The 12894-nt window shown below is 52.7% G+C and overlaps 1 protein-coding gene across 2 annotated transcripts in view; it reads right to left on the reverse strand.

The window, feature by feature from the left end:
* The window catches only part of Cib2 (calcium and integrin binding family member 2), an 18922-nt gene extending 8713 nt beyond the window's left edge, over positions 1-10209 (reverse strand). The window contains exons 1-2 of one of the 2 annotated variants that reach the window (XM_070042785.1): positions 10047-10209; positions 2752-2786 (exon numbers count right to left, since the gene is read on the reverse strand). In XM_070042785.1, coding sequence (XP_069898886.1) covers positions 2752-2786; positions 10047-10097 — 86 coding nt within the window. In that variant the 5' untranslated portion in view covers positions 10098-10209. Of the gene's footprint in view, positions 1-2751; positions 2787-3310; positions 3343-10046 lie in introns of those variants that run through there. The other variant, XM_070042786.1, reaches the window with a different exon arrangement.
* Between the last annotated feature and the right edge of the window lie 2685 nt (positions 10210-12894).

Below are 12894 nucleotides of genomic sequence, written 5' to 3' on the forward strand. Positions count from 1 at the left end.
TGACGTCCCCCGGGGCTGTGTGACGGCTCCCATGAGGCTTTGCACACACATACACACCCGTGATTGGGGTCCCTAAGGTGCGATGAGCAAGAGGAGGACCTCAATGAACGAGGGACACAACAGGCAGCGCCAGGCAGAAATGGGGCGTCGAGGGACAGAACAGGCTGGGCCGGGAAGAAGTGGGGGTGTCCAGCTGCCTTGGGGGGGCCTTCACCCACTTGGAAGGCCTCAGGCTTGGCCTTTGCACTGGTACTGATCTCCCCAGGCTGGGGTGCTGGGCTGGGTCCCAGTGGCTCACACCTTACATCCTAGCTACTCAGGAGGCTGGGGTCTGAGCATCACCGTTTGAAGTGCAAAAGGCAGGAAAGTTCATGAAACTCTTCAGCTCCAATGAGTCACCAAAAAGCCAGAAGTGGAGCTGTGGCTCAACTGGTAGAGCACCAGCCTTGATGAACAACAAGTAAAGGAGCAGTGCCTAGGCCCTGGGTTCAAGGTCTAGCATTGGTACAAAAATAAATAAATAAATAAAGGAGGGGGCAGTGGCTCACACCTGTCATCCTAGTTACTCAGGAGGCTGAGAGCTGAGGATCATGGTTGGAACCCAGTCCAGGCAGTCAAGTCTGTGAGACTCTTGTCTCCAATTAACCACCAGAAAAGTGGAAGTGGCACTGTGGCTCAAGTGGTAGAGTGCTGGTCTTGAGCTGGAGAGCTGAGGGACAGCGCCCAGGCCCAGAGCTCAAGCCCCATGACCAACAAAAATAAATAAATAAAATAACAAAGGCTGGAGTGCTAAAGCCTTCAGAACTGGGCAGGCTGGGTCTGTGGGGAGCCAGGACCCTTCCTTGAGTATTCTTGCCTTTCTGCAATCCCCTGCTTATTTCTCAATGGGCCAGGAATACCCCAAAATGTGTCACAGTGTTTCAGTGGCTCGCAGGGATGAGTGGAGGGCTGGGGGAGCAGGTCCATGTCCTTGTCTCCATGACCCTCCAATCTTTCACCCACAGGCTTTTTTTTGAGGCTTCACCAGTAGCTAACAGGCAGCATGGCAGAGACCCAACTCAGGTGGGGTGACCTGAGGACTCACACCCCCACAAAGCCTGAGTTGGGAGTGAAGAGAAGTACAGAGAGTTGGCGGGCTACCACAGGAAGTGTGGGAGCTGATCTGGACCAGGCGTGGTGATGCTGTGGGTACAGGAACTGACAAAGGCCATGCCGGTCAGAGGGGATAGTAGGGTGATGATCGGGGGACAGGGGCTTTGATGTCTAAGTGGACATAGGGTGGGCTGTGGTGAGGACACACAGCCTGGCTTGGCATCTACAAAAGTGGGGGTTTAGGGTGTTAGGAGCTCCTCCAAGTATGGTAAGGGGGGAGAGGGAATTGTGTTGAGAGACCTAAAAGTTCAGGGGGCTACCAGAAGGCCCGGGTGACCGCTCTGTGGCCACTTTTCTCAGTGGAAGTGCCACCTTTGTAGCACTCAGGTACTGTCCCAGCTAGTGCCATCATGCTTTGGGGTTCCCCCACTTTCCAGAAGGCCAAACCTTGTAGAAGGCTACAGAGCTGGGAGGTGGAATTCGAAACCAGGGTCTGAGGCCAGGCCTGTGGGGGGGGGGGGGGTCGGCTCCTCACCCTACCTCTCCTCAGTGGGTAGAAGTGAAGTGTCTCTCACTGTGGCGAGGGGACAGGGCAAGGACAGACCAGAGTCCAGCTCTCTGGGGATGCTGTGCCAGGTTCTAGGCCCAGCCTGGCCATCGATCCTCAGGGAAAGTGATCCTGAGAATTCGCTGGCTTTTAGCGTCACCTGACACCCTGCACGGAAGGGGCCCCTTGGGGCACCTTTCCAAGCATTCTGTGATCCCTGCTCACTGGCTGGGGCTGGGGCTCTGAGGAAGAGGCAGGGGGGAGGGCTGGGGGGCTTGGGTGTGTCCTGGCCTCATTCCCCCCTTCCATCTTTCCTGTCCAGGACCCTGCTCCCGTACCCCTTAAGAGCAATTGGCATCCGGAGAAGGAAGAGAACATGTAAGACACAGCTCAGGAAAGACATCAGGGCCTCAGCCACATGGCCCTGAGGGTCCCCTAGCCTAATAGACAGGGGCAGCGGGCCCCACAGCTCAGAGGACAGCAAGGAACCTGCAGCCAGCCAGGCCTCCAGATCCTGGTGTGTGACTTAGCCAAGGTGCCAAGCCCTATCTGGAAGAGTGGACAAGAAGATCTTTATTATTATTTTTTAATGTGTCAGTACTGGGGCTTGAACTCATGGCCCCATGCTCTTGCTTAGCTTTTTCCCTCAAGCCTGGCACTCTACCTACCTACTACCTGAGCCACACATCCTCCACTTCTAGCTTTCTGGTGGTTCACTGGAGGTAAGAGTCTCACAGACTTTCCTGTCTGGGCTGGCTTTGGACTGTGATCTTCCTATCTCAGCTTCCTGAGTAGCTGGGATTACAGGCGTGAGCTTGATAACTAGATCATCTTGTGACAAGGCCGCAGTGAGGCCCTAATGAAAATGTGCCTTAGCTCTCTACCTTGGGCCAGCCCATAATAAGCAGATGTGGAGGGAAGAGGGGAGGAAGAGGAGAGAAGAGAAGAAAGGGACATTCTTGAGCCTACACAGCCATCTGGGGGGGCAGCTGGTTCCTGGACTTGACTCCGATGGCTCTTCTTCAACTCTGGCACCTATAGCCAGTGCACATGGGGTCCCCAGCCTCACCCCTGCCACAGCCCCAAAGAAGTAGACAGAGAGCCATACTTACTTGAGGATGTCCTTCTTATTGAAGAACGTGCAGTCCTGGGAAGGAAAAACACACAAGAGCCTAAGTGAGGGCTGGGAAGGTGGCTCAGTGGTAGAGCACTTGCCTTGCATGCGTGAGGCCCTGGGTTCGATTCCTCAGCACCACATAAACAGAAAAATCTGGAAGTGGTGCTGTGGCTCAAGTGGTAGAGTGCTAGCCTTGAGCTGAAGAGCTGAGGAACAGCGCCCAGGCCCAGAGTTCAAGCCTCATGACTGACAAAACAGAGAGAAAGAGAGAGAGAGAGAGAGAGCCTAAGTGATCCCAACTTCCTAGCTTGTTCCTTCCTTTCTCCCTCTCTCCCTCCCTTCCATCCTCAGGGCCCCACTGGACAGCCCTGGTCTGGGGGGACTGGGGAGAGAGGAGAGTCCCAGCTACCTCTCCCTTGGGGGACCAATGATTCTAGCAGATTCAGACAATGACTCCAGGGCTAGCCTTGGGAACCCGATACACCCTTGGGGTTCAGGGGAGAGAAGGGGAGTCATAGATGGACACAACAGATATGAGAGCTGGTGAGATAGACCTTGGGAAAACAGGGGCAGGCAGGAGGCAATTCCACTGTCTTCAGGGAGGCCTCACAGGGGGTGAACCACTACAGGCACTGAAGATGGGGTTGTGAGCAGGCATGCAATGTACAGTGAGTCCTGAGTGGCCCAGAGCACAGTCTTGTGGCTGATATGTCCAGCCATATGAGCAGAGGAATCACCAGCAATGCCGGGCTTCTGAAACCACAGGAATGACAGATCAGGCACTGGTAGCTCACACCTGCAATCCCAGCTACTCAAGAAGCTGAGATCAGCAGATCACAATTGGAAGTCAGCCAGGGCAGGAGAGTCCATGAGACCTTTACATCCAGTGAACCAGTAAAAAGTCTGGAAGTGAGCCTAGGACTGGTAGTTCACACCTGTCATCCTAGCTACTCAGGAGGTTGAGATCTGAGGATCCCAGTTCAAGGCCAACCTGGGCAGGAAAGTCCAGGAGACTCTTATCTCCAATAAACTACTCCGAAAAAGCCAGAAGTGGTGCTCTGGCTCAGCAAAAGAAGCATAGAGACAGTGCTGAGACCCAGAGTTCAAGCCCCAGGACAAGCAAAAAAAAAAGCCAGAAGTGAGGGTGTGATGCAAGTGGTAGTGTGCCAGCCTTGAATGTAAAAGCTAAGGGACAGTGTCAAGGTCCTGAGTTCAAGTCCCAGTACTGGCACAAAAATTAAAAAGGACCATATAAGTTCACACCTACAGGGAAGGAGAAGGGACTGGAGGAATGGATGAAATGGATGAAGTGAACACAGCAGAGAGGAAGAGGAGGGACAGCAGCTGGTATAACGTCTGGATAGAGAGATAGGAGGCCGGGTGGGCCTAGGGTGGCGAAAGCATGTGGTTTCTAGGCCATTGGATCATAGACTCTCCTCAGAAGGTCTATCTGTGTGTGTGTGTGTGTGTGTGTGTGTGTGCGTGCGCGCACGCGTGTGTGTGTGTGTGTGTATGTGTGTGTGCCCATGTGCATGCGTGTCAATCCTGGGGCTTAAACTCAGGGCCTGGGCACTGTCCCTAAGCTTTTGTGCCCAAGCCCAGCACTCTACCACTTGAGCCACAGCTCCACTTCAGCTTTTTGAGTAGTTTATTAGAGATAAGAATCGTGTGCACTTTTCTACCCAGGCTAGCTTTGAACCAGGATTCTCAGATGTCAGACTCCTGAGGAGCTAGGATTACAGGTGTGAACTATCAGCAACCTGTAAAAGATCTTTTAAAAAATTTTATGCCAGTACTGGGGCTTGAACTCAAGGCCTCATGCTCTTGCTTAGCTTTTCCCCTCAAGACTGGCAGGCTACCACTTGAGCCATACCTCCACTTCTGCCTTTTTGGAGACAAGAATCTCAAGGACTTTCCTGCCTGGCTGACTTTGAACCATGATCTTCAGATCTCAGTCTTCTGTGTAGCTAGGACAACAGGTATGAGCTACCAATGCCCAGCCGGCCTGTCTATCTAAATGACTTACACTGTCCGTCGACTGGCCATTTCAGAGTAAGTAAAAATTGAAAAACAAAACAAATCACTGGAGCTGGGCACTGGTGACTCATACCTATCATCCTAGCTACTCAGGAGGCAGAGATCTGAGGCTCATATTTTGAAGCCAGCCAGGGCAGGAAAGTCGATGAGACTATCTCCAATAAACTACTCAGAAAAAGCCAGGAGTGGCACCATGGCTCAAGTGGTAGAGTGCTAGCCTTGAGCAAAAGAAGTGCAGGGACAGCACCCAGTTCCTGAGTTCAAGCCCCAGGACTGGTAAAAAAGTAAATTCATAAACCCAGTGGAGTCTTGGATGATGGCTGTAAGACTGGGCCTGGGAGAGAAGCTGGGAGATGCAAAGCAGCCAGCACTTGCTAAGATGAATGCCGGCCTGTTGAAGGGCTTTCCTGCTCATCCCCACCATTCAGTTACTCTGCCCTTGGCCTTCGCAGAGCGCAGAGTCCCAGGCCTCCTGCTCTGGTGGGCAAATGGCCACAGCACAGCCTTGCAGACAGACAGCCTGGCTCTAGAGAATCTGAAGGCGCTGGCCACTAGGGTGATTGGATTTCATGACCAAAGAGGATTGCATGGGGCAGCTAGGGTTTCCCTGGGTGGAACAGGGGAGGGGTGGGAGAAGTTTCTAGGCCCTGTGTAGCCCAATGAGGTTTTCCTTCTGAGCCACCTGATATGCCATAGACTGCGGAGGGCTCTCTTCTAGGGGTGGGGCTCAACTTTTTCCTTCCTTCCTTCCTTCCTTCCTTCCTTCCTTCCTTCCTTCCTTCCTTCCTTCCTTCCTTCCTTCCTTCCTTCCTTCCTTCCTTCGTCCCTCCCTCCCTCCCTCCCTCCCTCCCTCTCTCTCTCTCTCTGTCTCTGTCTCTGTCTCTCTGTCTCTCTGTCTCTCTCTCTCTCTTTCTGTGTGCCAGTTCTGGGGCTTCAACTCACACCACAAGTGCTCTTCCTGAGGATATTTTTATTTTTATTTTTTTGCTCAAGACTGGCTCTCTACCCCTTGAACCACAGCCCCACTTCCAGCTTCTTATGATGGTTCATTAGAGATAAGAGTTTCATGGGGCTGGGAATGTGGCTTAGTGGAAGAGTGCTTGCCTAGCATTCATGAAGCCCTGGGTTTGTTTTATTTTTTGTGTTTTTGGTTGTGGGGCCTGAACTCTGGGCCTGAGCGCTGTCCCTCACCTCTTCAGCTCAAGACTAGTGCTTTACTATTTGAGCCACAGAGCCACTTCTGGCTTTTTCTGCTTATGTGGTGCTGAGGAATCAAACCCAGGGCTTCATGCATGCAAGGCAAGCACTCTACCACTGAGCCACCTTCCCAGCCTGACCCTGGGTTTGATTCCTCAGTATCACATAAACAAAAAAAAGCTGGAAGTAGCACTGTGGATCAAGTGGTAGAATGCTAGCCTAGAGCAAAAGAAGCTCAAGGACAGTGCCCAGGCCCTGAGTTCAACCCCAAGATTTGGTGGTGCTGTGGCTCATGGTAGAGAGCGAGGCTTGAGCTGAAGCGCTCAGGGACAGCACCCCGAGTTCAAGCCCCATGACTGACCAAAAAAAAAAAAAAAAAGTTTCATGGACTCTTCTGTCTGAGCTGGCTTTGAGCCATGTTCAGATCTCAGCCTCCTGAGTAGCTAGGATGACAGGTGTGAGCTACTGACACAAATGTGGCCTGTTGTGTAGATTACTTTCAGAGGAAAAAATAAAATAATATCAGCCAGGTGCTGGTGGCTCACACCTATAATCCTAGCTACTCAGAAGGCTGAGATCTGAAGACTGTGGTTCAAAGCCAGCCTGGGCAGGAAAGTCCGTGAGACTCTTTTCTTTTCTTTTTTTTTTTGTTGGTTGTGAGGCTTGAACTCTGGGCCTAGGCACTGTCCCTCAAGTCTTCAGTTCAAAGCGAGTATTCTACCACTTGAGCCACTTCCAGTTTTCTAGTGGTTAATTGGAGATAAGAGTCTCACAGACGTTCCTGCCGTGGCTGGCTTTGAACTGTGATCCTCAGATCTCAGCCTCCTGAGTAGCTAGGATTACGGGCATGAGCCACCAGCACCTGTGAGACTCTTACCTCCAATGAACCACCAGAAAACTGGAAGTTTCTGTGCCTCAAAGTGGTAGAGCGCTAGCCTTGAGCACAAAAGCTCAGGTACAATACACAGGCCCCAAGTTCAAGCCCCATGACCAAAAAAAAAAAAAAAAAAAATCTGTTACTGGAGGCTGGGCAAGAAGTTGGACTTCTGTTTCCTCTGTTTCCTGGGGTTTATGGAGGCCAGGAAAGAGGGTGGAGGGAGTGTGGAACTCCAGGTAAGAAGCAAGAGAGAGCTGGGAAGGTGGCTCAGTGGTAGAAAGCTTGTCTTGCATGCATGACGCCCTGGGTTCCATTCCTCAGCACCACAGAAGCAGAAAAAGCCGGAAATGGTGCTGTGGCTCGTCTACCACTCTACGTGCTAGGCTTGAGCTAAAGAGCTGAGGGACAAGCCCCACAACCGACCAAAAAACAAAACAAAACAAAACAACCAAGAAGCAAGAGAGACTGAGTCACAGGGCTTGGTGTTTTGACTGTGGGTGGTAACTGGGGCTTGAATTCAGGGCCTTGAGGTCTTCCTTGACTTTTACACACAAGGCTGGCACTCTACCACTTGAGCCTCACTTCAGCCTCCCACTGGGCTTGCTCTTAACTACAAAGGTGGTCTGGGAGCAGCAGCTGGAGAGGCGGATGGTGTGAGCAGTTGCGGAAAAGTTGGAGGAGGCCTATTAGGGGGTCTGGGAAAGGGATGAATGACTTAGAGGAATTGTCTGCACAGAAGTCTAATTGCAGGGATCATTGACACCAGGAACAGCTGGAGAGTCCCGGATAGCTTGGGGGAGCCCCCGCCCATCCAGGCCTCACTGGCCATGGCTGGAGAGCCACAGGGAAGGGGATGTGGGTTCTTAGGTTTCCTGGCTCTTGTTTCTCCCACCCTGCCTGGCACAGTCTAGCCAGGATCGGAACTCAATGCTGAGACAGGCTCTGTCCAAATGGTAACCCAATGCCGGGCTTGTCTGAAGGGAGACCCAGCCTCTTTCCCACTGCCAGGCCACTCCTCCCCGCTGGGTATGGACCATTTATCCATGCCTTCCTCTAAGCTTTTATCCAAGCTGTCCCCTCTGCCTGGAGTGGATCCTTTCACGTCATCGTGGGCAAAATCCTGTCCCTATCTTCTAGGACCACTCAAGCTTGTGTGGTCTTTGAACCTTTCTATCAAGGTAGGAGTCCCCTTCCAGCCCATGTGTGCCCTTCCCTAGAACGCACCTGTCACCTGCTTATACCACTTGGGCCTCACACCACCCAATAGTCAGATCCATGCCAAGCAAAGGGGATCTTTGTCCCACTCTTGCCCCTGCCCCCATCTCTATAGCCCAAGAGAAGAAAATAATAATAAAAATAGTAATAAAGAAATTTAGCCAGGTATTGGTGGCTTACGCCTGTCACCCTAACTACTCAGGAGGCTAAGATCGGAGGAGGATCACAATTCAAAGCCAGCATTGGCAGGAAAATCTGTGAGACTCTTTTTTTTTTTTTTTTTATCGGTTGTGGTCCTGAATTCTAGGCCTGGGCACTATCCCTCAGCTCTTCAGCTCAAGGTTAGCGCTGTACCACTTGAGCCACAGCGCCACTTCCAGCTTTTTCTGCTTATGTGGTGCTGAAGAATCGAACCCAGGGCCTCAGGCATGCAAGGCAAGCGCTCTACCACTGAGCCACCTTCCCAGCCCTCTGTGAGACTCTTATCTCCAGTGAACCACCAAAAAACAAAACAAACAAACAAACAAAAAGCCAGAAGTGGAGCTCTAGCCTTGGGAAAAAACAAAAACAAAAACAAAAACAAAATCAGGGACTGCACCTAGACCCTGAGTTCAAGCAGTAAATCCACATCCCTGCCAAAAAAAATTGACAGGAAAAAAAAAAACACCTGGCCTAGCATCATCCCAAATGACTGGGGACAAATCTTGGAGCACCATTCAAATTCTATGTGAATCTCACATAGCGAAGGTACTGAATGGCTCCTTAGTGTCAGTTTATTCGCCTGTAAAGTGGGTTTAATAATCCACTTCATTGTGCTGGGCAAGTGGAACTGGTACAAAGAGAGACTGTACAATGTCCTTTTCCTTCATACCAACCTAAGTATACATAAAGGAGACAGACAGGTCCCTGTCTTCTAATCTAAGAACAGGTGACAAAATAGGTCTGCCTGGAAGAGTCAGAGGGTGTGTGTGTGTGTGTGTGTGTGAGAGAGAGAGAGACAGAGAGACAGAGAGAGAGAGAGAAAGACAGACAGACAGACAGACAGAGAGACAGAGACAGAGACAGAGAGAGTGCATCTGTGCTAGTACTGGGATTTGAACTCAGGGCCCAGACGCTGTCTCTTCGCTTTGTTGCTAAAGGCTAGTGCTCTATCACTTAAGACACAGCTCCCTTTTTGGCTTTTTGGTGGTTAACTGGAGATAAGAGTCTCATGGACTTCCCTGCCAGGGATGGCTTTGAACTGCAATCCTCAGTTCTGTCTCCTGAGTAGCTAAGATGACAGGCTTGAGCCCTCAGGCCTGGCCTGAGAGTTGGATCTTGAAGGATGAGGGTGATCAAGGTGGAAAGCAGGGAAGAGGCACTCCAGGCCATGGAAACTTTGGGGGATGGGCAACAGCAGGAGAAAGAAAGAGCCTGGGTAGTGCAGTGGGGGGCGGGGGAATGGTTCAGAGGTGGCCCAAGGGGTGAGGGGACCCAGGCTCCAGGGCCTGGACAACCACTTCTGCAACCCAGAAAGGTCTGAGGCCAGCTGCTGCTGCTGGGGTGCAGAGAGGGTTTTAAAAGTTGGCTTGCACGCATAGAACCTGGCTTACCTTCTTGCTCCAGTTATTTCTGTCCTGGAGCAAAGGGATACCTCTAATGTAAGATCTGATTGGGGCGGGGGGTGATGCACCCACTGCAGCCCTTCCTGGGATGGAGCCGAGACTATTGGCACTGAAGTGGGGTAAGGGCCGCCCGGGGTGCCCAGAAACCCCGAGAAGAGAGGACAAGTGACCGAGGTGGACATGACAGAATCTTCCATCCGGAAGGCACTCTCGTTCCCCAAGTGGAGAAACAGAGGCTCCGGGGCGGGAATCACCGGCCCAAGGTCAAGGCTGGGCGCCGCGGGCAGAGGAAGGGTTTGAACCCCGGTGACTGGCTTCCAGGGAGGCCTGTGGAGGAGACGCCAGGGCGGCGGGGCTCACCTGGTAGTTGTCCAGCTGCTCCTCCGTGAAGATGGTCTGCTTATTCCCCATGGCGACGGCCGCGCGGTGGCTCGCCTGCCCGGGCCGCCGCCTCCCATCAGCCGCCCCGGGAGCCCGGAGCCCCGCGGCCCGCGGCCTTGGCCAGCTCCGCGGCCGGCAGCATCCCCGGGGGCCGCCGCGCCGCGCCCCGCCCCGCCCCGCCCCGCCCCGCCCCGCCCCGCTCGGAGAGGCGGCGAGCCACAGGCCAGGACTGGACCCCGCCGGAGGCTCCGCCCCCAGTCGGAGACGGGGCGGGGCCAAGACTGATCCCGCCGGAGGCTCCGCCCCTAGCGCGAGAAGGGGCGGAGCAAAGATTGGACCCCGTGTAGAGGCAGGGTGAGGAGGGGCAGGGACAGGACTGGACCCAGCGTGGGAAGGCTCTGCCCCTAGTGGGAGAGAAGGGCCCACACTGGAACCCGCGCGGCGGAGACTCCGCCCCCACGAGCGGAGGCGGGACCAAGAAAGGACCCAATGTAGAGAAGGCTCCGCCCCCAGAGAGAGGGAGGGGCGGGGCTAAGAATGCGTCCATTTAGGGGAAGCTCCGCCCCTAGAGAGAGGGAGAGGCGGGTCTAAGAACGCACCCAGTTCGGAGGAGGCTCCGCCCCCAGAGAGAGGGAGGGGCAGGGCTAAGAATGCATCTCGTTTAGAGGAGGCTCCGCCCCCTGCGAGCGGGGAAGTGGCGGGGCTCTGCCGTTGCAGTGCGATCCTGGTCCTCCGGGGGGCGCTGTGGCCGTGGCGCGCACTGGTCACGCTGCTGTCCTTCAGGGTCCACCAGCACCTCCTGCCATCGGGGACCCCCGGGTCTCACCCCGGGAGTGGCGGGAAGGTGTTGGATGCGGGAATCCCTGCAAGGGGGGTGGCGGTGGAACAAGCACCATCTAGTCACCTCCTGGCCCGGGCGGGGAGTCCTCAGCACCCGACCTTGGCCCAGCTCTTCCTTCCCGCATCGACCTCTGAGCTCGGCCTGGCCTATCTGGCCCTTGACTGGCCAGGACACGCCAGGCCCTGAGCTCCCCAGAGTGGAGGACAGGATTTGCCCCACACTCTGGTACGTGAGAGGATTTCAACAGCTTACTGTGTCCAGAGAAGTGTGACAAAGGCCAGGGCGGCGGCCTCTTGGGGTTTTAAGCAAATGCCATTGAGTGCCCCTTAGGGACACAAACTTTTATCCATATCCTCTTAGGATCCCAGGCTGGGCCTGAAAATTAATTTCACAGAAGACACACTAAAGGCAGAAAATCATGTAGATTTATTTAATACAACAAGAGAGCCTTCAAATGAAGACCCAAGAAACTGGCAAAACCTAAATGCTTTCTTTCACCTTTACTATTTATTTAGTGCCTGTACTGGGGCTTGAACTCAGGACTTGGTGGTTCTCTCTGGCGTCTTCATTCACACTACCACTTCAGCCATAGTTCCGCTTCTGCTATTTTGCTGATTAACTGGAGACAGATAGGCTGACTTCAAATCTCAGTCCTCAGATCTCAGTCCCTTGAGCAGCGAGGATGAGAGGCGTGCCCCCATCAAAACCAAGCGGTGTGTAGCTGCTGAGAATTTTGGTTCACTGTGTGGGTTCCTGGAAGGCAGTACCTGAATGATCAAATACTTATTTCTGTGTTTGGAGGGTTGAAAATCTGAACAGTCAGGATGCTGATGTCATTCATTTCCTTTTAGCTTTCAGAAGAAAAGACTTTTTACAGGTTGTTTTTTTATCCACATCAGCATCTGCGTGCTCTAGCTCTATCTGAGTGTGTGTGTGTGTGTGTGTGTGTGTGTACAGGAGATTAAACTCAGAGCCTAGCATATGTAGGCTGGCACTCTACCACATGAGCCATGCCTCTAGCCTGGCTTTTTGCTGATTATTTTGCTATGGATGGAGTCTAGATCTGTTCCAGTTGGCCTCTAGCTTGGATCCTTCAGATCTCAGCTTCTGAGTAGTTAGAATAATGGGCATGAGCTACCAGGACCTGGTGGCACTGGTTATATCAAGTTAAGGCCTAGCTTTACTGATGGACTGTGATCCCCCTAAACATGCTGCCCTTCATTGCTGAGACCATAGAAGTATGCCACTTTGCCCAGCCCTTGACTGAGATGGAGTCTCATATACTTTTTTTTTTCCAAGTTCCAATAAAGTTTTATTTACAACAACTGACAGTGGGCTGGATTTGCTAACCTCTGACCTAGGAAGTTGAAGGAAATCAGAGGTTGGCTGTCCATAGCATCTATCCAGGATCCAGGATCCTACTTCTCCAATTTAGGGCCCAGGCTGTATTTTAGTTTATTTTTTTGTATTATGAATTTACTTTATTGTTATAGAGGCCATATGCAGAGGGATTATAATTACATGCATCAGGTCATTACATTTTCTTTCTTCCTTCCTTTCTTTCTTTCTTTCTTTCTTTCTTTTTTTGGGTCCGGTCCTGGGGCTGAACTCTGGGCCTGGGCGCTGTCCCTCAGCTCTTCAGCTCAAGGCGAGCGCTCTACCACTTGAGCCACAGCGCCACTTCCGGCTTTTTTCTTTTTGCTTATGTGGTGCTGAGGAATCGAACCCAGGGCCTCAGGCATGCAAGGCAAGCACTTTACCACTGAGCCACCTTCCCAGTCCTACATTTTCTTTCACACAGTGTCTTCTATTCCCTCATTCTCTCCCAGTCCTTCCCTCCCATCTCCACCCACAAGTGGTACAGTTCACTTTCATCAGTGTCCACCGCTGCACTTTTCCACCCTTTTTCTCTTGAGTTCCTGAGCTTTTATTGCCCAGGCTGGCTTCAAATTGTGATCCTTGGATCTCTACCTCCCTAGTAGGTAG

Source organism: Dipodomys merriami, unplaced genomic scaffold (genome assembly GCF_024711535.1).
Source record: "Dipodomys merriami isolate MVZ:Mamm:240054 unplaced genomic scaffold, mDipMer1.0.p SCAF_33, whole genome shotgun sequence".
Lineage (NCBI taxonomy): Eukaryota > Metazoa > Chordata > Mammalia > Rodentia > Heteromyidae > Dipodomys > Dipodomys merriami.